Raw genomic sequence first — 25887 nt, forward strand, 5'->3', positions numbered from 1 at the left:
TATCCACCCCCCAATCCCATCCCGGCTCTATCCACCCCCCAATCCCATCCCGGCTCTATCCACCCCCCAATCCCATCCTGGCTCTATCCATCCCCCCCATCCCACCTTGGCTCTACCCATCCTCTGATCCTATCCTGGCTCTATCCAGCCTCTGATCCTATCCTGGCTCCATCCACCCCCCTCCCCCCGATCCCTTCTCGGCTCTATCCATCCCCTGATTCTATCCTGACTCCATCCACCACTCCGATCCCACCCTGCCTCTATCCATCCCCTGATCCTATCCTGGCTCCATCCATCTTCCCTGATTACACCCTGGCTCCATCCATTCCCCACCCGATCCCATCCCAGCTCTATCCTCCAGGGGGGGTGGGGGGTGTGACACCATGCTTTACCCCACCAGGGAACACCAACCCTAGTGACACCATTGGCCAGGAGCACTGATGAGGGACCTGAGAAGAGGAGGTTTTGCACAGATCAGTTAAGTAGAACATGTTTGTTATTTTATTGAACAAAAAAACAAACAAAAAAAAACAAGACTTTAGTATCTCTTTAGAAATGTAATTTTTAAGTTTTTGTCACTGAAAACATGCAGCTGACAAAAACAGAGGAAAATCTTTTTGTGGAAGAAATGAACACTGGCCTATTGAAGTGAATGGGGCAGTGTGGTGGGTCATGGTTTTCAGGATAAAACAGTTGGTGAGGAGGCTACATATCACCTATTCAGGGGGCGAGTGAGGCCTACATTTCCCCGCCATAGCATAGTGATAGGAATCGAATGTGTTATGGATGTGCTTATCAGCCTCCCATCCTCACAGCAGAGAAGGGGGAGGGGTGAGCACCATCTGTGTCCTAGGCTCCACTATTCGTGTCATTACAGTAGGAGCTCTCCAGTGCCAGTCTATTACCTGCATTACAGTAATCACCTGGATGACGTGTGGCCGGAGTTTCAGCAGCATCAGAGGCGGAAAGCCAACCAGCAGCTGAGAGGCACCGAGGGGAAGAGCAAAGGGCAGAGGCAAGGAGCGTCCCCATTACATCAGCGCCCCGGAAGACCCCTTTAACCAACGAGTCACCCCCCTCCAGGGAAGAGCGGCCACACACGATCCGAAGGAAGAACATGGACGATCCGACACGATCACACTGAGCTTCGTACCGGGGAAGGGGGAGAGCCCGATCATCGCACGTGTACTCCACCAACTCTTCCCCGGCCTGGAGGAGCCCAGCTGGCAGCCATGGAGAGCTCCTCCGACCACCTCGGGAAACTTGGCCCCCTTCCCTCCCAGGGTGGGCGGTGTGTGTAGGGCTGTCCCCTGTCACCTCCGAGCTCCTGGGATTCTTCTCTTATCACTCCTCCGATACAAAGGGTTACTTTATGGGGGACGTCACCCTCTGTGGACATGTTAAGGAAGGAATTACCTCTACCACAGGGCTGGGAGGAAGCCAGAGATGTAGATGGGAAGGTCTACTACATCGATCACACCAATCAAACTACCAGCTGGATAGACCCCAGGGACAGGTAAGTGGGAGCCCTCTCTCATCCTTCTTCCTGCTCATCACAAATATGAACTTCACCCTACCCAACCCCCCAAAATAAAACTTCTCACCGCTTGTCCGTGTCTCCAGACCATGGAGTCCAGGGTTCTCCTACCTAAAGCCAAAGTTCTCCCTTCTCCTGTGCTGCCATCTTTAACTTATTCCCGCATCCCTTTAAAAAGTTCTGAACCCCTTGGAGGGGCGGAAACAATCTGCAATCATGCCACCATTGTGATTGGCGGTCACAGTGGTCACGTGACCAAAAACCATTCCCACCCGCTACTGATAATCCTGTCTTTGACAGCTCGGCCTCTGTGCTGTGAGCGTGTTCTCAGCATAGGAACATTGACCACCCAGCGACGCATGTGCACAGCATGTCGTCGTTAAAGAGTAAGGATGAGCTCCGGCGTGTTTGCACACTCTACGTGCATAGCCCGCCAGGAAGTTGGCGCTGCGCTAATCACAGGCAGTGAGACATTGGCCAATCTCTGCAGCCGCGCATCCGGGCAATGTCTCGCTGCCTGTGATTAGCGCAGCGCCGACTTCCTGGCAGGCTCTGTACGTGGAGTATGCGAACACGCCTGAACTCAACCTTATTAAAAACCGTTTTGCCATCGCACATATGTGATACACGGTCAGTAAGTGGTTGTAAACCTTTAAAAAAAAAATCCAAAATAAAAACCTGCAAGCAAAGGCATAATGAGCTAGTATGCATAGCATACTAGCTCATTATGAATTACTTGCCTGAGATCGAAGCCCCTACAGCCATCCTCATTCACTACTCCGGTGGCCGACATCTCTCCAGGGTGGGGACTTCCGGGTATCATGGCTCTGGCGCTGTAATTGGCCGGAGCCGCAGTGATGTCACTGGAGTTGCTGGTAAGGATGAGCTCAGGCGTGTTCGCATACTCCACGTGCAGAGCCCGCCAGGAAGTTGGCACTGCACAACGCTAATCACAGGCAGTGAGACATTGCCCCGATGCATGGCTGCAGAGATTGGGAAATGTCTCGCTGCCTGTGATTAGCGCAGCGCCGACTTCCTGGCGGGCTCTGCACGTGGAGTATGCGAACATCCCTGAGCTCATCCTTAGTTGCTGGTAATGGCACAGTACAACTAAAGCAACGGCGCGTACGTGCCATTGCTTAAGTGCACATGTGCCGATGACGTCGGCACATGCAAATACAGGGGATATCTCCTAAACCAGTTTAGGAGATAGACCTGTAGCTTCAGATAAGCCTAATTAAAGTCTTGCCTGTAGTATAAAGTGGTTGTAAAGGGTTTACAACCACTTTAATGGCGATCCAGCGCATGCACAGACACGCTGCAAGTTTAAGGCTGGGTTCACACTAGTGCAAATTAGATGCAGATTTCTCTGCATCCAGTTCACATGTCAGGAGACTGTGAGCGGCTCTCAATGGAGCCGGTTCCCACAGCTCCGGGGTGGTTGCAGAAGAGTCCTGTGCGTCTTCTGGTCCATTTCAGGTCCAAATCCAGCCAAAAATGTGTCCCTGAAACAGAGAACAGGGATGCAGCAGACCCAACACTCCACACTGCACTATGAACCCAGCCTAAAAGTTTCAATGTACCATTTAACCCCAATTTGTAAATGTTGAACACAGATCCTAATGGGAGTGCTGATTGCCACATTAAGAAAGCTGCTAGGGTTTTTAAGAAGTGCTGAATCTGGCTGGCAGCTTGGTTTAGGCCTGGTTCTCGCCTCTGTAGGTTACAGTTGATGCACATTCCAGGTGCATTTTTCATTACATGGTTTTTGATCCATTGAAGTCTATGGAACCAAAAACACAACCTGCTGGTCCCTGGCTCGTTCCGTAAAAAACATAGATGTGAATGTGACCTATAGGAAACCATGTTAAATGGACTGTACTGTGTTTCTGCAAATCTGAAAAAGCACTAAAAATTGCATAGGTGTGAACCAGGCCTTAAGTAGGGATGAGCTCAGGTGTATTTGCATGGACCACGCGCTGAGCCCGCCAGGAAGTCGACACAGCGCTGCGCTAATCACAGGCAGTGAGACATTGCTCCGATGTGCGGCTACAGAGATCGGGCAATGTCTCACTGCCTGTGATTAGCGCAGCGCTGTGATGACTTCCTGGCGGGCTTAGCGCGTGGTCCATGCGAACACACCTGAGCTCATCCCTAGCCTTAAGCAGTAATCGGCATTCATATTAGGATCTGCATTCAACATTTACAAACTGGAGCTGAATGGCACTTTAAAAGCTTCAACAAAGCTTGCTGAAAGCTCTAAAAATGCTTTATCAAACCTTGCTGTTCACTCTAAGACCCCTTTCACACTGAGGCAGTTTTCAGGCATTTAACACTAAAAATGGGCTCTAAATAGCGCCTGAAAACCGCCTCCCATTCAGTTTAGTGTGTCTTTTCACACTGGGACGGTGTGCTTGTGGGACATTAGGAAAAGTCCTGCAAGCAGCATCTTTGAGGTGGTTTGGCCGCGATGTATACACCACTCCCAAAACGCCCTGCCCATTGAAATGAATGGGCAGAGCTTCCAAAGCGCTTCAGTAGTGATGCAACACAGGTGTTTTTAACCCCTTCTCTTGGGTTAAAAGTTCCCCCGCTAGCGGACGAAAAGTGGCGCAGAAGTGACGTTAAATGAGCGGCCGGTGCTCCGTGTGAAAAGGGGCTAATACAAATTGAAGCCCGTGTGAAACAGACCTTTGATGGGTCTACATGGCATGTCTGCACAGGTACCAGATCACTTTTCTGATGCGCAGACACACCATAGGCATCTACCAGTTCCTTAGCAGAGACACGCAGCATGTCTGCACATGCATGACATCTCACACCCACCTTGTGGGATGTTTACATTAATCCTCCCAGGAGGCTGTTTGTGAGACCTCATGCATACGCAGACACTCTGCAGGGCTTCTGCACATGCACAAGTCTCTGCAACGTCATCTTCCCTTGGGTGAAAGTTCAGAAAGAAAATCAGTAATGTAAGTTTTTTTATGTATTAAAAAAAATTCTACAAATGTGTAAGAGATGACCTTCATAGAATTGGTGAAGATCTGCTTGAAACTTACCACACACATTTGTAGATGTTTGTATGAAAACTCTGGTCCATACATTTGATAATTCCAGAAGAGATTTGACAGATGTTGTATAAACAAAAAACAAATAAAAATGATTTCTTCAGTGAAAACCACATATAGTGTTAGAAATTAATTTTTGGTAGAAAGGTTTCTCTATCTTGCACCTTGGAAATTGCTGATCACTACAGTTGAAAAAATTGGTCGATTTGATTCCCACTAACGATTAGAAAATCAAACTAATGAGGGGGGAAAAAAAACTTCCCACTGGAATTCCACTAATGTGTGTTAAGCTTTATTGTATTTTGTATAGCAACCCTTTCATGACAATGGCATTAGTGTTTTTCCCATGATCTGTCATGGAGGAGAAGCATTGTTGAAGTGAAAAGGCATTCATTACAGAAAAGACATTCTCAGGGGAATTCAATAAAGCATTAACATTTCTGGTGGTGGTTGCCTTTAGAACTACCTGCGCCTAATTCAGGCAAGCATTTGTACCAGTTTCAGTAACATTACTGATGTGTACAACAAGTTGTTCTTCTTACTACTGCCACCTAAGAACCTGTCCTATGGCAGCTACAAAATCTTAAAGCCTCTCTCTGGGATGAAATTGAATAACTGAAGAAAAGCCCAGCCTATAGGGACTTCTCCATAGAGGCCCATACAGAATAAAGAGCTGTTTACTTGTCTGGAGCAGCCTGGAGGCACAAACGGGCATCCTGTGTTAGGTCTCACATACACTGGGCATTCAGCTCCGCTGCATGGAGCGCTGGCATCTACCTACAGGCAGTAGGGAAAGGTGCTTTATCTAGCCCCACTGCCAGCAGCCTATCAAACTCTGAGAGGCTGATAGCTTCTGCGTCTGGACCGTGCAACAGTAACATTTTTTAGTGCAGTATGAGCTCAGGGACAAATGCCCAAAATGCAAGAAGTCTGTTTCAGGCATTCATCTCTGGGCACATATTGCCCTAAACACGTACTGCTAGCTGCACTGTCCAGCTGTCAGCATCTCCTAGAAATAGTCATGCTTCCAGCAACAGTGCTGGATGGAGAACCTTTACCCTCTGCCCACAGTTTAAGGCCCTATACACACTGGGCATTTAGCTCTTTAGTCATTGGAGACCCAGTGCCTGTATGGACTCACCACACATGCGAGTTTGACAGGCATGTAGGGACAGATGCATGGCCTTGGATAGACGCTGCATTCAGGGCTGTGCATCTGTCCCTACATACCTGTCAAATGTGAACGTGTAGATGAGTTTGAGTCACTGCTACTCCATTGACTATCACATGGAGCTGCACACTGATTTTGGACCCGTGTTAATGACCCCTATAAAGGAACACAGTTTATACTTGCCTGTGCTGCTGATCTTCACTTTCTACCACTTGCAGTGTGATGAGTAAGTCATCATTTTGTTCTTTTATTTATCGTTTATGCTTTGTTTCATTTTTTATTTTTTTTTTGAGCAAAAGAGGGTCACATTAAAACCCCTGTTTAGGGGAATCAGTTTGTATGCAGGCAGTAAACATCTTGACTTTTGGATGATTCTCAGTGAATTGGCATTTATTTGAGCCATGGGTGGCTGTTGGCATCGTTCGTTGCTACAAAGTTTGATCTGAAAGTCTGAGCCGCCTGGTGGAAAATTCTCGCCTGAACAGTGACTGCAGCCCATCAGATGAGTGATCTGACAGCCGCAGTGGCAGTAGCTGTCGGGGAGATTCCTCCATCCACAACGTCACTCACATCTTCATTCTTTTCATTGGTTCCTCTGTTCGGCTATTGTACATGTTTTCAAAGTTTTTTTTTTTCATAGAATTTAAATCATTGGAGAAGTGATGCCGATTATTAGGAGCTGTATGCAGTAGGACTTTTGGGAGTTAGGGTGTTTTGTTTTTGGATGATTCAGGTTTCATTTCAGTAAGATTTGCCTTGGATTTGGGAAACATTCAGTAGTGTACAATAACACTTCATAGGTTGGCTGACTAATACAGGAACTATAAACAAATCGGTTGTTATTGCTATACTATCTATTGTATGTTTATAGCTTTTTGATCTTTGGGCCCTACTAATTGGTAATTAAAAAGTAGTGTATGTGTGATATATATTATACACGTTTTGACTGTGGTTGCAGTCCTTTACTTGTGTGTGGTGTGTGTTTTTTTTTTTTTTTTTTTTTTTTTTTTTTTAATATTAGGTCTGCAATGTTTTTTTTTTTTTCATGAATAGAATAGTAGTGTTAAAGTGGAAGTTCCAGGATCGATCTAACTAGGTTTAGGCTGGATTCACACCTATGTAGTTTTAGTGCATTTTGCAGATTTGCACTACAGTCCATTTAATATGGTTTCCTATGGAACACGTTCTGTAGTGCAAAAAGCATTACAAATGCATAGGTGTGAATCCAGCCTTATACCTGCTTCCACCCACTTATAATTCCTATTATATCTACCCTGTGAAAGGAAGTTGCTTATACTTGCCTATTCTCGGGGTACTCTAGTCTCCAGTCACATGACCAGCTTAAGGGGAAAGGAGGGACAGCCGAAGATAGATGCCCCATAGTAAGCCTATGGGTAAAGTCACAAAGGCATTGGAGTCGTTTTCGGTGCTCTCCTTTCCCCTGAAGCCGGGGAGATTATGTGACCAGAACACCCTCTTTATAGGTGGGGATTCTCATTTTACAGGGTAGTTAGAATAGTATTTAAAGGGGGGTGTGAGCAGTTTTAAGAAGCTTAGTTAGATCGGTCTTGCACTTCCACTCCTTGACACCTTTCCTCCTGACAACAGCGTTTTGGCAGAAAAAAAATGCTTCACGCTTGTAAACAAGTTTAGGCACATCATGTGCTTGGATACTAATTTCTCTGGCCAGAATATTCATTTATTCTGGCCTTTGAAATGCATTACCACATAAGTGCTTGATGCACCTAGCATTACCACGCGTTCAGATGCATTTGCACATGTCAACCAGTTTTTCTGCCAAAACACTACTGCTCTTGGACAATCTGTCAGTGGGTTTTTCCTTTTTGCCTCTAAATGCCTACATATGTATGGACACACGGGGGTTATTTACTAAAGGAAAATCCACTTTGCACTACAAGTGCACTTGGAAGTGCAGTCGCTGTAGATCTGAGGGGGACATGCAAGGAAAATAACAAAGCATTTTAGCTTGAACATGATTGGATGATAAAATCAGCAGAGCTTCCACTCATTTCAGCGCTTCCCCTCATTTCAGCGCTTCCCCTCACATCTAAGGCGACTGCACTTCCAAGTGCACTTGTAGTGCAGAGCAGATTTGCCTTCCGTAAATCAACCCCATAGCTTTACACAGAGGGTTGTTTAGAGGCAGGGGAAACAAAACTACTCAGATTCCCCTAATAGCAGTGTTAAAAATATCCACTTAAGGACCAGGCTTTTTTCTGACACTTGTTGCTTACAAGTAAAAATCTGTATTTTTTGATAGAAAAAAAAAAAAAAAAAAGTGTGTGTGTATGTATATGTATATATGTATATATGTATGTATGTATGTATGTATATATATATATATATATATATATATATATATTTATATTAGAGGTCGACCGATATGGGTTTTTCTCTGGCCGATGCCGATATTTAGAAATCATGGCGGCCGATAGCCGATATATGATGCCGATTTTTTTTTTTTTTTTTTTTGGGCCGATATGTTAGGCCGATTTTATTTTATTTATTTATTTCCTTTTTTATTATTATATATATTTTTTTTAAATCCCCCTTGATCTAACACATCTTTCCCACTGGGGCGTTTTTCAGGCACTTTTGGGCTAAAAATAGCGCCTGTTAAGTGCCTGCAAAATGGCTCCCCTGCAGTCTGTGTGAAAGACAGAGTGCTTTCACACTGAGGCGATGCGCTGGCAGGATCTTAAAAAAAAGTCCTTCAAGCAGCACGTTTGGAGTGGTGTATACCGCTCCTCCACCACTCCTGCCCATTGATATGAATGGGCACCACTGCCGAAGCGCATGCAATTCGATTTGGCAGCGGTGCTTCATGGGCGCATTTAACCTCTTCCTTGGCCGCTAGCTGGGTTATATGTGCCCCACTAGCAGCCAAATAGCACCGCTAAAATGATGGTAAAGAGCCGCTAAAACTTGCGTTTTACCATGAACGCCTGCCCGCTCCAGTGTGAAAGCAGCCTTCATAAGTGATACAGAAAATTTCTTACATTTAAACATTTATTAAACAAAACAAACCTCCTATCAGTTTACTTGTATGTATGAATTAGATAAAAAAAAAAAAAAAAAAAAAAACTATATATTAAATAAAAACAGGTAGTCAAAACTTTTGGACGAAAAAAAATTGGGCTTACTTTACTGTTTTTATTTTATTTTTAATTTTTTAAATAGTGTATTTTTTTCCCCAAAAAATGCATTTGAAAGACCTCTGTGCAAATGCCGTGTGACATAAAATATTGCAACAACCGCTATTTTATTCCCTAGGATCTCTGCTAAAAAAATATATATAATTTTTGGGGGGTCTAAGTGATTTTCTGGCAGAAAATACTGGATTTTTACTTGTAAGCAACAAGTGTCAGAAAAGATTTAGTCTTTTTAAATGGTTAAACTGAGAACTTCTACACACAGAGATGACTTCATTCATTGAAGTGTAAACATTGTATCATTTAGTTCTTTTCTTGGCAGCCTGCCCAGAGAGGAGGAAAGGGTTTCTATGGCAACTTACACTGACTTCTATTAGAGAAGTCATTTCAAAGTCCCGCTGCAGTACTATATCGGCTTTTTACCAGCACAATCGGCCGATGCCGATTAATTAAAAAACGGCAAATATCGGCCGATATATCGGCCGGCCGATATATCGGTCGACCTCTATATATATATATATATATATATATAACACCCCAACAGGTCATGTTTCCAGGCTTTCCATTATTTTGTACAGTTGATTTGATCAGTTTCGCTGCCTTAGTAATTACCACAGCCGTTTCATCTGAGGGAAATCCTGAAAACATGACCTGTTATCTTAGGGCATTGAGATGAGCAGAGGCCATCTTTTTCCTTTGGTAATCTCCATGCCTAGCCGCCGCCAGTGCCAGATCGTTTTCTGGGCTTCCCAAAAAAACCTGAAATGCCCGAAAACCACCGGAAAGTGATGGTAAGGAGCGACCCCTCTGGCCGCTTCTAAAAGTAACCCAGTGGCAAATCTGCTGCTCAGACCACTTTTATTAGAAAGACTGGCACCTGAGGGAAAAAATAATCTTGGGGTTATGGTATCTAGCTGTAGCCATAAACCTGGTACGTAATGTCAAATCATGATGTATTTTCCCAGTTAGGCAGTCAATGGCTATCCAATGTGCATGAGGCCTAATAGGAATGCTGTGCCACTGCAGCTCCTGTAAACAATTGTAACAATTTGTAACTAGACCGTTTAAAGGGGTTGTAAAGGTAAATTTTTTATTTTCTACATAGGTTCTTTTAAGCTAGTGCATTGTTGGTTCACTTACCTTTTCCTTTGATTTCCCTTCTAAATGTTTTTTTTCTTTGAATATCTCACTTCCTGTTTCTCCTCAGTAAACTTCTCACCATCATCCGAGCTGGTGGTTAGTCAGCCAGAACAGCTTACTGAACAGCTTACTGGGGAGGAACAGGAAGTGAGAAATTCAGACAAAGAAAACAAAGAAAAAAAAACATTTAGAAGGGAAATCGAAGGAAAAGGTAAGTGAACCAACAATCCACTAGCTTAAAGGAACCTATTTAGAAAATAAAAAAATTACCTTTACAACCCCTTTAATTGTATCAATGTTAGACGATGAAGGCAGAAATGTAACTACTCACACACTGGCACTGTGATTTTAGAAAATATAAAAATCTGCGCTACTTGTCCTGTATTTTACATGCAAATGTGTGCAAATCACTCCTCCCCCATATATTTAGCATAGTGAGAGGAATTTTAGGCTCACTAGCCCATATATTCTTGTAGATATGAACACTACATGGACCATACTGGTGTTTCTTTGGAAAGGACATTGCACATAATCCTGATGTATGAACACTGCAAAGACACTTTTGTCGTCTGTGGGTAGAATATTTAAGTTCTATTGTGTAATTTCAATTTATTAATATTGCACCATATTGGTTTATACTCACTTTTAAAACTGTTAAAAACGAACAGGATCACCAAACCTGTGTGTTGCGACGGCATGTGCTCCACAGGCCGAATATGACGGCAGCGCGGTAAACTCTGCCTTGAAGCATTTTGCCCAGAAGCTAAAGCTTTTGTTATTGGTCCTCCCTTTTTTTTTTTTTTTTTTTCTGCTCTGCTACACCCAGTTCACCTCTCGGTACTCCCTGACCATTCTATCATTTTGCTTCCTCCCCCAGCCATATTTTACTGACATTAAGGTGTACTTGGCCTCCTGTGCCGCTGAATACCTTGTGGTCGCCATATTTTTACACCAAACTATCCTTGTAGAATATGTTGTTCTATACATTTTATATGTATAACCTCTATTTCCCCCCCCCCCCCCCCAGCCTTACTGAGAGTTACTATTATCTACTATGCATCTCCGTTGGTGTACCTAGACTTCTATTACCTGGAGCTCCATGAGTTCCCCTGCTGGATAGATAATGTATTGGTAGCCATGAGACTAAGGCAGGTCAGCAGGAACCAGCCTAGATCAGGACAGTGTGTGGGCATCCTGAATGTATCAAGTTGATCAATCAACTTGCGATTAACCCCCGGCCCCCTAAAATTTGCACCATTCATGGCCTTCCTTAATTATATATCTTATAAGTGATTACTTTGTTGGCCATAATTTGCATATTTATTGCTGATTATTTGATATTTCTTAGATACATCATGACACTGACCTCCTGCATCTGTAGTATGCTATGTCTGTATGTATTTAAATACACAACATGGAAGCTTGTGCTACTATTGTTTTTGTCTATATTCTTGATCTTTTATTTGATAATAAATATAATAATAATAAAAAAAAAAAGTGTGTGTGTGTGTAAATCAACAGTGCTGCACTAAAAATACAATTGTATATAAAAAAGTTGTGTCCAGTGATATGGTGAAATTTGAAAAACGTATTTTATTTTTTTCACCATATCATTGATCAGAACTAATATAATATTCAGCGTAGCACAGTCGAGACGAGATATATATATATATATATATATATATATATATATATATATATATATATATATATATATATATTTATTTAGCACAGTTGAATTTGTACATCTTTGGGTAATTTATCACTTTGTGTGTGCAATTCGTCTCGACTGTGCTGCGCTGAATATTATTTATTTATATACATGGAATAGATAAATTAGGTACAGGGTCTCTAGTTCCTGATGTTCAACCAGGTATTCACATTGCTGTAAATTACGCCCTTATGTGAAATTTCCTACTTGTGACCCTGTATATAAAATATTTCTATTGGTCTGCTTTGTGGCATATGCTTGTGCATTTTGCAATCTGGTTTGGGCTGTCCTATGCTGTCGCACAACAAACGTGCAAAGAAAGCACGCATTAGCATGGCGCACTGATGGGGGGGAATGGGTGAATGGGGGCACTAGTGGTAAGACCTCTGGTTGCTGAAGACTGACCATTTTCTTACACCTTATATATTAAATTTGCAACCTATTTCTTTGTGTGTATGTATGTAATATTAATTGTACTTTTTGTCTTTTGAAAATAAAAGTCCCTGTTGCAGAAGCTTCTGCATACTTATTATTATTATTATTATTATTAATAATAATAATATTTTTGTATAAATACACCTCAGCACTCTCCTTTATGTATTATACAGGATACCTCCATTTGCATATTTTAGATGCATTATATTGGTATCTGTACATTCTACATGTATCACTTTGATTATGTTTAGAGTCTATTGGTCCATCTATATGTACATAGATGACTCTGAGGCTTCATCCAGCAGAAAATCAAATCCCTCACATTCAGGCATTACCAGATGCAGTCCCTGGGCCTGAAACTGGTAGGACACAGTTCTGGTCATCTACCATTGGAGAAACATTTAAAAAAAGATTAAATTAATAAATAAAAACACCTTTTATCACGGTAAAGGGTCCTTTACAATGTGATCAGCTGTGTCCAATACCCGGCTGCATATGTGTAAACAGGCTTTCAAGTTACTGTCAAGTCTGACAGGGCACAGCGAGTACATTGTTTACACTGATAATTAGGGCACTGATCATCATTGCCCTGGTTATAAGTATATACCCATCAGTCGGATGTGAGCTTTTGGTCAGAAATTTCGACCATGGGTATGCTCCATTGGACTTTTGCTGGCAGAATTCCAGCCAGCAAACGATTGAGAGCAGGTTCTCTATTTTTCAGTCGGAAAAAGTTCCTATCCGAAAATGCGTTTGGATGTATGTAGTTCGGACACGCAAAAATCATGCATGCTCTGAAGCATTGAACTTAATTTTCTCGGCTCATTGTAGTGTTGTACGTCACCGCGTTCTTGACGGTCGAAAGTTCAGAAAACTTTTGTGTGACCGTGTGTATGCAAGGCAAGCTTGAGCGGAATTCTGTCAGAAAAACCATCCAAGTTTTTTCTGATGGAATTTCTGATCATGTGTATGGGACATTAGAAAATAAAATTGCTAAATGTTCTGTTTATTTTAGTTTTGCAAAAAAGAAATAAACCCAGTGGTAATTAAATACCACTGAAAGAAAGCTCTATTTGCGTGGAAAAAGAAAATGTTCATATGAGTACAGTGTCTCATGACCATGCAATTGTCATTCAAAGTGTAAGAGCACTGAAACCTTAAAATTGGTTGGAGGGGGGTGAAAGTGTCCAGTATTGAAGTGGTTAAAGGAATATGATAGAGGTAGGTGTGTGTGTGTGTGTGTGTGTGTGTGTGTGTGTGTGTGTGTGTGTGTGTGTGTGTGTGTGTGTGTGTGTGTGTGTGTGTGTGTGTGTGTGTGTGCTTACCTTGTAATGATGGCAAAAGGAAAGGAATACCCCCAGGACTTTTAAAATAGTTGTCAATTCAGATATAAGGGTAAGAGAGAGGCTACAATAAAATACTTTGATTGTATACTATTAAAAAAGTGACAATGGGGTGGGGCTAATTTTATTTATTTTGATATTTTTTTTTTATGTATTGACATTACTATTGGTATCAAGATGAGCACATATCAAGTAGTGACACGTTAAGAAAATGCCTCTTAAAACCCCTCTTCGGGATACAGTTTAATATAAATACAGTGCCTTGCAAAAGTATTCACCCCCTTTGGCATTTTTCGTGTTTTGTTGCCTCACAACCTGAAATTAACATGGATTGTTTGAGGATTTGCATCATTTATTTACAGAACATGCCTACAACTTTGAAGATGCGTTGTGGGTGTGGTGTGTGTGTGTGTGTGTGTGTGTGTGTGTGTGGTTTTTTTTTTTTTGTTTTTTTTTTATTGTGAAGCAAACGACAAACGGGACAAAATAACAGAAAAAGTCAATGTGCATAACTATTCACCACCCTAAAGTCAATACTTTGTAGTAATGGTTGGATTTTAGGCATACAGTCTGTCATCACACAATTCCTGCACGAAAATCAGATCATGTGTACGAGGCTTTAGGTGTTGCACAGCCTCTCGGACCTTTCAAAAAGGTGGGTGTTTGTAATGACAGATCATGTGACACTTAAGTTGCGCACAGGTGGACATCTTTTCACTAATTATGTGACTTCTGAAGGTAATTGGTTGCACTATCTATCTATCATATTTTTTTTTTTTTTTTTGATTTCCACTATGTGGCCATTGTTGGTGCTTTTCTGACACTACAATAATGCAATTTCCTTAAGGTTTTCCACATCCAATTTGCAAAAGCAGGAGATTGTGACCAGCTCTCTGTGGAGCCGGCATCATAGGAGCCCTGAGAACAATTTGGCCCGTGTGGCTGCTGACTTTGACTTTTTTGGGGGAGACTGGAGCACCTCTTAATTTTAGTTCTTTTGATTTAAAATGTTTAAGAACCCCTATAGTCTGGCCAGATCTTGGTTTTAAAAAATGACAGTCCATGAATACTATGGTCCCATAAATACAGTTTAGGTAGAGTTTATTTTTACATCCCACGTGATAAATCTTTTTTTATTTTTCCAAGTTATTTTGCATTTGCTTATGTTTGCCCAGTAGCTCACACGAGTAGCAAATGATTTGTTTTGTGATACGATGTTTGACTCAGTGTAAAGCTATGTGAAATATTGCATAACTAGGCTGTTCCAGTGATTTGGGTGTGATTGGCCAAACTGCTTTTATTGGGTCACATCACCAGAGGACATTGTGTATATGACAACCAGTGTGTTTATTAAATAACTGATGTTCTAGTTTCTTCCTGCATCAGATGTTATTATATAACAGGTACTATATTTTATTTTAACTATTGATATTTACATGGCAGAACAGGCAACACTGACTGCCATAATAGAAAATACTAAATAACTGTGGGAAGAAAACTCCATATAATGTACTTTCTTCTCTTACACTGCCAGTGGTCTTCCTATTTGACAGAAGGGTCTGTCATTGGTCTTTACTAAGGAAATGTATAACTACATTTAACATTTGATGCATACAGGTACTATGTGCAAAACAGTGTAGATACCTTTTTCAGAAAATATTTATATACTTTTTTTAAACTATTTTTCATAACTCCATATGACAAATATTTAACCACCTCCAATACCGGGCATTTTCATCCCCTTCCTGCCCAGGCCAATTTTCAGCTTTCAGTGCTGTTGCATTTTAAATGATTGTGCTATCATGCAACACTGTACCCAAACTAAATTGTTATCATTTTGTTCACACAAATAGGGCTTTCTTTTGGTGGTATTTAATGATCAGCAGGTTTTTTTTGCTAAATAAATGAAAAAAGACTGGCGTTTTTGAAAAAAACAAAACATATTTTTATTTTGTTTCTGTTATAAAATTTAGCAAAAGAGTAATTGTTCATAAATTTTAGGTGAAAATGTATTCTGCTACATCTCTGGTGAAAATAACCCAAATCAGTATATATTATTTAGTCTGTAGGAAAGTCCACAAACGATGGTGTGCACATATATCTGAAAATGTATTGATCCTGATAACCTCATTTCTTGAGGCCCGAAAATGACAGGACAGTAGAAATACCCCACAAATGACTCCTTTTTGGAAAGTAGACAGTCCAAGGTATTTAGTAATAAGCATTGTGAGTTGGGGTTTTTGTTTTATTTTTTTTATATTTTTGAAGCTGTAGATTGTTTGTTTTTTTTTTTTGCATTGCTTCAAATTTTTACAAAATATTCTGGACAAAAAAAGAAAAAAAAAAAAAAAAAAAAAAAATGTATTATTATAATGTATTTTTTTTTTCATACTGTCACCAGTGCCAATATGTTACCATAGTTACATTGTACTGATCTCGGGAAGTGATCAGGATTTCTACTTATTTTATTTATTTTTTTTTTTTTTTACGTTCACCCGGTTTTACGAAAGTCCTGCCCAGCCATCATTTAGCTATAGATCGGTTGGGAACTGGTTAATAACCTTTTGAAAGGATGGAACCTGTTCACACAGTGTGTTCCTTTTGTGATTCACATGCAGTGCTAGTGACAGTGAGCTGGGGATCTTCTCCCCGAATTCGCTGTCATAATTTAAAAACAAAATGTGGTCATGCAAGGCTCCGCCCACCCTTGCGCATCATTTAATAGTTCTGTTAATTGATGAACAAACTACAAGTACCTTTTATTTTTTTATTTTTTTGGCTGTTAGCTTGTAGTTCTTAATGAACAGCCAGGGCACTGTTGAGCACTCTGGGTAGTTAATTGAGTAATCCAATTCTCTAATCATGTCTTTGATCACCACTTCATCTTGTAGGAGGCTTTCATTTAACCTCCAAGTTCTCGTCTTGGAGGTGAGGCAATCGGTTGCATAGGACAGTAGGATCGGGGCGTGATCTGACCATGTAATAAGACCGATCGATGCATCATGGACAGCCTGTAGCTGGGAGTGGGGGGCGAGAAAGTAGTAAATTCTGGAGTATTGTTTATGTGGCGGGGAGTAGAAAGTGTAATCCTTTTCAGAGGGGTGAAGAAGGCACCAGGCATCTCCTTAATTGTGTTTTGTGTAAGGTTCGAGCGATTTAGTTTCTTGGAGCTAGGGGGTATTGAGGAGTGACCTGAGGAGGTGTCCTCAGACGGGATTAGCGGGGTATTAAAGTCGCCTCAAAGTATCAATTGACCTCTTGAGAACTCGATCAATGAATCTAGGGTTTTGGTGATAGAGGTCTGGGTGAGCATTAGGTGTATATAGGCACGCAAAGGTAATTTCGGTACCACCAGTCGTGCTTCTCAGGAAGAGATACCATCCCCCTGAGTCTGGCTTTACATCCACACAAGTCCATGGGACCTTGCTTGAGATGAGTATGGACACGCCTCGCGATTTGTTGGACTCATTAGTGGAATTGTACACTGCCAGCAAAAAATATTTTTCAGGATAGGCAACTTGCCGTCCTTAAAATGCATTTCCTGAAAAGCGACATCTGTCTTCATGCGGTGCAAATCTTGCAATAGCATGCGTCTCTTTCAGGGATGCCCCACAAGGGGAGAAAGAGGCAAAGCAGCAGCAATTCTCACTCCGCTACAGGAGCTCCCCTCCTCAGATATCAGTTACTGCTCCGCTGGGCACTGTGCACAGAAAATAACATTAAGGAGCAAAGTCCTTTTGAGTGTGAGATTTCCATAAGGGAAGGATCTGACCCAACCCTACCCCCACCCCCCCTGTCGGTGAGTCAGAAATCTACCAGCCCAGCTGAGGTACCCCCGTCAACATTAGGGGTCTAAGACCCTGAGGCTGTGGAGAGGTTTGAGTTGAGTCTAGGCAAGGCATGTCTCACATGAATATTTAACAGTAAGCATATTAGAGAACTACCATAAATGCATAGAAGTGGGGGGAAGCCATATATAATCATATAACCTGAGCATACTTTCACATTTGACCGTGATTGTTGGCAGTTCATCCTGCAAGATAGGTGGCAGATGTGTGGGCCCCTGTCCTCAACACACGTGTGCTGGGAAGGCGTCAGGTGGGGTAGTGTCAGGTATGAGGGGGGCCCCAGGTATCATCCCACGGGTGAGGGGATCCAGAGGGGTTACCAGGTGGCATGGCAAGGAAGTCCTTTTAGCAAGCAGAGGTATATGACAGCTTGTAACTAGAGGGATCAGTAGTCACAGTGGTGTAAATGCTTGGCAACAAGGAAGGGTAATTAAGACTCACTTGTCCGGTCTATGGACCGTGCACTGGACTTCCAGCTGGAACTCTGCCCGGGCAGGCTGGTTGTTACGGTTAACGGAGGGGCCCGAGCAGCCCGATGGTCTAGGGATGATCTGAAGCCAATTTGTGTACCTGCTCCGGCTCCGCATCCAGAAAGGCATAGAAGGCAGGGAGGTGCTCTAGTGAGTGCAGAGTGAAGGACTGGACCTTGCGGAACATGACGGCTAGAGGGTACCCCCACCTGTAAGCGCAATCATGGAGTCTGGCCAAGTCCAGGACCGGTTGCAATAGGGCTCTACTCTGAAGTGTGGCTATTGAGAGGTCTGGGAGGATCTTCAACGCTGCTCCATCAAAGTCTGTCTCTGTGTTCCCAGGCCCTGCAGAGGATGAGTTCCTTCTGTATCGTTGCAGCCTGCAAAGAACTTCTCGGGCCTGTTGGGATCTGAGGACCTAGGTCCAAGGGCTCTATGCACCCGGTCCAGCTCCAGGGAGGGTGGTGGGCCTTCTAGTATTTTGTGAAACATAACTGTCACAGTCGCCGCTAAGTCCTCCATGCCCATGGCCTCCGGGAGGCCCGCAGGTGCAAGTTGCTGCGGTCCACCAGGTCTTCCAGGTGGAGCTACATATCTACTGCTGTGGTGGCCTCGGAGGATTGTGAGCGCTCCAGGGCCAAAACTCTGTTCTCCAGGGGGGATATAGAGGCCTCGCCAAAGTCCAATCGGTCGGAGAGGGAGTGCATTTCCGCCCTCACCTCCTGCATGTCTCTGCTGTGAGCCTCTTCTATGTCGATGATCAGGGCTTCAATGTCGGACTCAATGGGGAGGGCCTGCAGCATGGTCCTGAGGTCTTCTTCCAGGCGGTTCGGGTACTGCGAGGGTCCCGCCACTTTGGCACGGAAGGCAGCGGGAGTCCCCGAAGGCTGATCAGGGTCAGGAGAGGAGGTATGATTCCCAGTCAGAGATGGAGTGGCACTGTCTTCCATGCGGGATCCATGTGGAGCGGGTAGCAATGGTGCTCGGCGAACTGCGCTGCGGGTCACTGAAATATTGTTGGATCCCACTCTGAGGTGTTGTGGGTCAGTTCCCTCAGGGTGCCGATGTGGTCTTGTATCTTTTATGTGATATCATGCAGTGGTCACATTGGTGTAGGTCGGCTGGGAGCTCCTCAGAAGCATGTCTTCACGTGGCCATCACTGAGCCATGCCCATGAATACTGTATGTTTGTATTGCAAATGTACCTACAGCCTCTGTGCTCAAAAGAACTGTGGCCTTTTGTTATACTAATAAAATTTGAAAAGCATGAAAAAGCCCTAGGCCTACAATAACTGAAGTGCTAACAAATCTTGTCGTGTATTGAAACAGTTGGACAGTGCTGGCTTCGTGCTGGATTATTACATGAAAAATGTCACCAAATCGTTATTATTTTTTTTTTTTTTTCCAGGAGTTTTAACTTCGAATTCTTCTTTCCCTAACAGCACACTGCCTGAGGAATTCGATGGGATGATGAATGGTTAACCAAGTTGTTTTCTTTTTTATGGTCCGGATGAATGATTAGTCCAGCTCTCAGCCTTTGCAGAAGGATTTGTGCATTCTTGGCATAGCCTAGTGGTATGTGTACTTGTTGACTACAGGTTTTGTTTGCTGGGGGTAGAAAATTCTGTCCTCTGTTTCTCTCTTAGCAAATGTAAGTAGGCTTTTCAGTTTTGTCGTCCCGTTGCTGCTTGCCATGGAAATGGAAATTCATTTTCATTACTAGGAAAACATACGACAGGAATATAGTAGACAAAGGCATGTATGCTACTTTGGCCTTCATAGGGTGACTGCTATTTACAAAGATTTTCTTGGCATAATAACCTGTGCTGTTTTATTTGTAAAATTGCACTGCGTTATACAGTTCCTTTTTAAATAGACATTCCATTTTGGCAAATGGACGTTTTGTGAAGCACAAGAACATTTATAATAAAGATATAATGGTGCCCGTTCACATCTGAACACTGTTCTACTGTTCTACAAAAAAGTATTTGAGTTTTTGTTTGGGCAGAATTGCATGTTTTTGGCCCCACAGGCAATGGGAAAGCCTGAAAACTTGCGACATAAGCATTTTTCTTTTTTGTGCATTTTGTGCCCAACAGTGGGTCTTTTCCACCTATTTTCGCTTATATTCTTACTTGTATCTTCATACAGTTCCTTGAAAAAGTATTCATACCCCTTGAAATTTTCCACATTTTGTCATGTTACAATCAAAAACTTACATGTATTTTATGTGATAGACCAACACAAAGTGGCACATAATTGTGAAGTGGAAGGAAAATGCTAAATGGGTTTTTGATTAGATTTTTTATTTTTTTTGCAAATATGTGAAAAGTGTGATGTGCATTTGTATTCAGCCCCCTTTACTCTGATACCCCTAACTAAAATCTAGTAAAACCAATTCCCTTCAGAAGTGGGATAATTAATAACTAGAGTCCACCTGTGTGTTATTTAATCTCAGTATAAATACAGTCGTTCAGAGGTTTTTTAGAGAACCTTAGTGAACAAATAGCATCATGAAGGCCAAGGAACACACCAGACAGGTCAGGGATAAAGTTCTGGAGAAGTTTAAAGCAGGGTTAGGTGATAAAGAAAATTTCCCAAGCTTTGAACATCACACAGAGCACTGTTCCATCCATCATCCAAAAATGGAAAGCGTATGGCACAACTGCAAACCTACCAAGACATGGCTGTCAACCTAAACTGACAGGCCGGGCAAGGAGAGCATTAATCAGAGAAGCAGCCAAGAGGCCCATGGTAACTCTGGAGGAGCTGCAGAAATACACAGATAAGGAAGAATCTGTCCACAGGACAACTTTTAGTCGTGCACTCCACAAATCTGGCCTTTATAGAAGAGTGGCAAGAAGAAAGCCATTGTTGAAAGAACCATAAGAAGTTCTGTTTTTGCATTTTGCAAGAAGCCATGTGGGGGACACGGCAAACGTGAAAGAAGGGGCTCTGGTCAGATCAGACCAAAATGTAACTTTTTGGCCTAAAAGCAAAACTATTTGTGTGGCGAAAATCTAACACCGCACATCGCCCTGAAACACACCATCCACACCGTGAAACATGGCGACAGCATCATGTTGTGGGGATGCTTTTCTTCGACATGGGACAGGGAAGCTGGTCAGAGTTGATGGGAAGATGGATGGAGCCAAATACAGGGCAATCTTAGAAGAAAATCTCAGAAGAGAGCCTGCAAAAAAGACTGGGGTGGAGGTTCACCTTCCAGCAGGACAATGACCCTAAACATGCAGCCAGAGCTACAATAGAATGGTTTAGGTCAAAGCATATTCATGCATTAGAATAGCCCAGTCAAAGTCAAGATCTAAATCCAATTGAGAATCTGGCAAGACTTAAATTGCTGTTCAGACGTTCTCCATCCAATGACCGAGCTTGAGCAATTTTGCAAAGAAAAATGGGCAAAAATGTCACTCTCTAGATGTGCAAAGAGACATCCCCAAAAAGACTTGCAGCTGTAATTGCAGCGAAAGGTGGTAATAAAAAGTATTGACTCGGGCACTGAATACAAATGCACGCCACACTTTTTTCACATATTTTATTTGTAAAAAAAAATTGGAAAATCATTTTTAATTTTCCTTTCACTTCACAATTCTGTCCTACTTTGTGTTGGTCTGTCACATAAAATTACAATAAAATACATTTGCTTTTTTGGTTGTAACATGACAAAATGTGGAAAATTTCAAGGCACTGTATCTGTCCATTTGAGGGCATTGTGTTATGTTTATTCAAACATCGTGAGTTTTTTTTTTTTTTTTTTTTTTTTTTTTTTTTTTGAGAAGCTAAGGATGTATGACAAGTCAAACATATATTTATGCGAGAGAATTAAAAAAATATATATATAATAATTTTTATATATATTATATTACACATCTATTCTATGTTAATCCACAATGTTACTACCGTATATACTCGAGTATAAGCCGCGATTTTCAGCCTCTTTTTTGAGGCTGAAAGTGCCCCCCTCGGCTTATACTCGAGTCATCGCTGTCTGCCTGCTCGATCAGCGTGTCGAGCAGACAGACAGCGGCCATTCTATAATTCAAAAGCCGCGCCTCCGGCTCCGCCTTCGCCTGTGATAGGCGGAACACTGAATTTCCCAGCAGCCTGTGTTCCGCCTATCACGGACATCGTCTCATCCTCGTACTACGGACGAGGATGAGACGATGTCCGTGATAGGCGGAACACAGGCTGCTGGGAAATTCAGTGTTCCGCCTATCACAGGCGAAGGCGGAGGCGCGGCTTTTGAATTTTACAATGGCCGCCGAGGCGCCGACGAAGAGCGGCGATCCTGGCAAGGCACGGGACGGAGGCAAGGCAAGGCAAGGCAAGGCACGGCACGGCACGGGACGGGACGGAGGCAAGGCACGACACGGGACGGAGGCAAGGCACGACACGGGACGGAGGCAAGGCACGGCACGGGACGGAGGCAAGGCACGGGACGGAGGCTCGGGACACAGGTAGGCTGGACACACACACACACACACACACACACACACGGACACACACACACAGGGATGGATGGATGGATGGAGACACACACACACAGGGATGGATGGATGGAGACACACACACACAGGGATGGATGGATGGATGGACACACACACACACAGGGATGGATGGATGGATGGACACACACACACACAGGGATGGATGGATGGATGGACACACACACACACAGGGATGGATGGACGGACACACAGGGATGGACGGACACACAGGGATGGACGGACACACAGGGATGGACGGACACACACACAGGGATGGACAGGCATGTCTCACCCTCGGCTTATACACGAGTCAATAAGTTTGCCAGTTATTTTGGGGGTAAATTGGGGGCCTCGGCTTATATTCGGGTCGGCCTATACTCGAGTATATACGTATATTATAAACTAGGTGGTTTTCTGAGCGAATGCGTGGATGTTTGCGCGCGAGTACATATGACGTTGCTGCACACTGCATGCGCATGCTGCGGACCCATTGGCCATTTTAGGTCTGTGTTTAATGCATGCCAAATGATGCCTTACCTCTGATGCAGCCCGGAGCACTGGTGAAAACAGTCAGGATGGCATAGGGTTCCACATGCCCCTTACCTATCTCTGTCTTAAAGCTGACAATGGCGGACCACTGGTGAATAATCCAATCTTTGAGATCTTTTGCTGTTTATGCTTGAAGTGGCTTGTGGTACATTTATACTGGGACACCCTCTCTATCCTTTTTATGAGTGGCTCTGGTACACTATACCTCCTTATGACATGCAGGTCATCTGGAGACTTCTTTAAATGTTGGAGAAGATTGGTTTGCACACTCGCAGCCATAGTTTTGAGCTCTCTTCTAGATCAAGCTATATGTGATAATTTAGTCTCATGGACTGTATTTCCGATGCTTCTAGTTTATAATTACACAGCATGTGAGGGGCATTGGAGCATATCATTTCAGTCTCAAGTTTTGATTCCTCCTCTAAACGCTGTGTAAAAAAGTTCTATGGACTTTTCATTGATTGCTGCCTGTTTCTCCTGCACAGGACTCTGTACCCAGTCATATATATTCTGGTCTCATATCTTGATGCCCAGTAGTTGGAATACACTCTCTTGACTATGCATCAGATATAACTCTTTAATGGAGGGAACTCTTGCATCCATATAATAGTTTCCAGCTACTGATACAAGTGGAACATATATTATCATTCCATTCCATTGTACACCATTTACAAGTTTGAGGTCTAGGATTGATGTTCTAATTATCTATGTGTTACATGTACAATAAAGTCGTGTTTTTTTTTTTTTTTTTTTTTTTTTTTTTTTAATGATGCGTTGGTCTGGATTCTTGGGATAAGTTTTGTGATGGTTTTGGTCTTGAGTTCATAACTAGTTTCTCCATTTATTTTATTTTTATATGACTACTTGCTGGGGGCTCTCAACTGTACTAGACTTGCATGATGGTCCATGTCTTGGAACCAAGTGATTTTGGGACCTGGGGGGAGTTTTTGTATCTCTTCCACTTATAGCAACCTCAGGCTTCTGTATTGTTTACAGACCTTTCGCCCACCTGGTGAGGACTGACGAAAACCTCTATAACCCCAGTGATGCCCATTACAAGAACTGTGGAAAGCGACAGAGGGATTTTGAAGAAATTGACATGCTGGGCATGGCTTGAGCTCTGACAGTACAAGAAGCCACAACACCACACAGTAAAATCAGAGCAAATACAAGGATGACAACCTATTTTATCATAGGTGATCTTGCTTTTGTAAACGCCAAAATTAAAAATGTCTGACGCTTCAAAACACATAGTAAAAGACACGATTGCATGTAAAAAAAAGAAATAACAATAAAGCCTAAAAATTGCTTGAAAATGCTCATGTTCAAGAGTGAAGTTAGGCCTCAGTTAGCCATAGTTTTTTTTTTTTTTTTTTTGTATTGGACGTTGGTGCCCAAATTCATTAGACCCCAATTTTATATTCTACATTAGTTCATCTGTCACCAGAGAACTAGAGGAGGCAGGGACAGCTACACCAGTGACATCACCAAATCATGCCTAGCAGAGTTGTCTTCAGGTGTAAGTTCACCATTATTCCTTCACAGAACAATTCCCAGTAGATTAGAGCTGCACAACTAATCGTAAAGAAACCCTGATCTCGTTTCAACCCCTCCTCATGATCTTAGTCCAGCATTTCCACGATTCATTCATGTAACAATTGCAGAGCAGTTCTTTATATATAAGGTGTGTGTGTGTGTGTGTGTGTGTGTGTGTGTGTATGTATGTATGTATATATGTGTGTGTATATATATAAAAAAAGTAAAAAAAAAATAGGTAAAACATATACCGAGCTAAACAAGAAGATAGATTAAAAACATAGAAGGAGGACTTAAAATGGATGAATTTTACAATAGGGGGAGATAGGCATAATGTTATTACTAATGTAAAATAAATATAATAAAGTGTCCTATTATACGCATAGAGCCAATGACAAATAATTAATAATCAATATATGATAAATACGCATGCCATAAAAATTAATTTTTATTTTTTTTAAATATAAAAAAATAATGAAAGGGCATATATAATATGAGATACTATAACACCCTGAGAAGCAAATTTTAAAAAGGGATATTTAATATAAACGTCTAAAAAAAATTATACCAAATATGAAAAAATTTAAAATCACGAAGAAGGCAATTAAGATTGAAACCGATATTAAGGCCTCGAGGTGAGAGTATTTATAATTGAATAATAAAAATAAATAGTAATTTATAATGTGAAGTTCCATTTTGGCTCTAGCTGACTGAGGGTCCTCCGTTTGTGGCCTCCCTGCCAGTGTTTCATGTATTATGCTTACGTCGGTTCTGGTGTTCATCTCACCCTATTGTAAAATTCATCCAATAGAAGTCCTCCTTTCATATTTTTTATCTATCCTTGTGTGTGTGTTTTTTTTTTTTTTTTTTTTTTTTTGCCAAAACAACTTTATTGTTGTCAGAACGAATAAGACAGAACAGATTAGCTTGAAACAAAACCTTAAAAAAAATGCTTGGATACCATACAGAAGGTAAGGACAGACACAACTGTAATTAGCAGAGTAATACAAAAAGTACATGTTTACAATCAGAGATAAACAGCTTCAGGATTGAACAGGAGAAGAGATTTGTAGCCAGTAAACATATACATACCCCACCCTTCTAGTCTCTACGTGCTCACCCGTGCAACCCACACCTTGTCCTATTTCCATTGGCATCCTCTATTAATGTAGGTTAATCTATACATGGTGGGTAGGGCTGTATCTATCAAAGCTACCCAAGAGGAGAGAGAATGGGAGGGGGGGGTGACGGATATCCACTTTTGCATAAAATAGGAGGTAGGATATCAGCAGTTTCAAGTGGTGGGAACGTTGCACATCCTCATGGACCTCCAGCAGTGCTAACTCAGGTGTAACTGAAAGGGACAACTGTAGCCTAAGATTAATTTCACTAAAGGCC

The 25887-nt window shown here is 42.2% G+C and overlaps 1 protein-coding gene across 2 annotated transcripts in view; it reads left to right on the plus strand.

Annotated features, from left to right (window-relative positions):
• The first annotated feature begins 927 nt into the window (after positions 1-927).
• WWC1 (WW and C2 domain containing 1) overlaps positions 928-25887 on the plus strand; it is a 231890-nt gene continuing 206930 nt past the window's right edge. The window contains exon 1 of one of the 2 annotated variants that reach the window (XM_077473485.1): positions 928-1516. In XM_077473485.1, the coding sequence (XP_077329611.1) occupies positions 1398-1516 (119 nt within the window). In that variant the 5' untranslated portion in view covers positions 928-1397. The remainder of the gene's footprint in view (positions 1517-25887) is intronic. The other variant, XM_077473484.1, reaches the window with a different exon arrangement.

The sequence above is a fragment of the Lithobates pipiens genome, unplaced genomic scaffold, assembly GCF_037356315.1.
Source record: "Lithobates pipiens isolate NorthernLeopardFrog02 unplaced genomic scaffold, aLitPip1_a1.2 Scaffold_8, whole genome shotgun sequence".
Classification (NCBI taxonomy): Eukaryota; Metazoa; Chordata; class Amphibia; order Anura; family Ranidae; genus Lithobates; species Lithobates pipiens.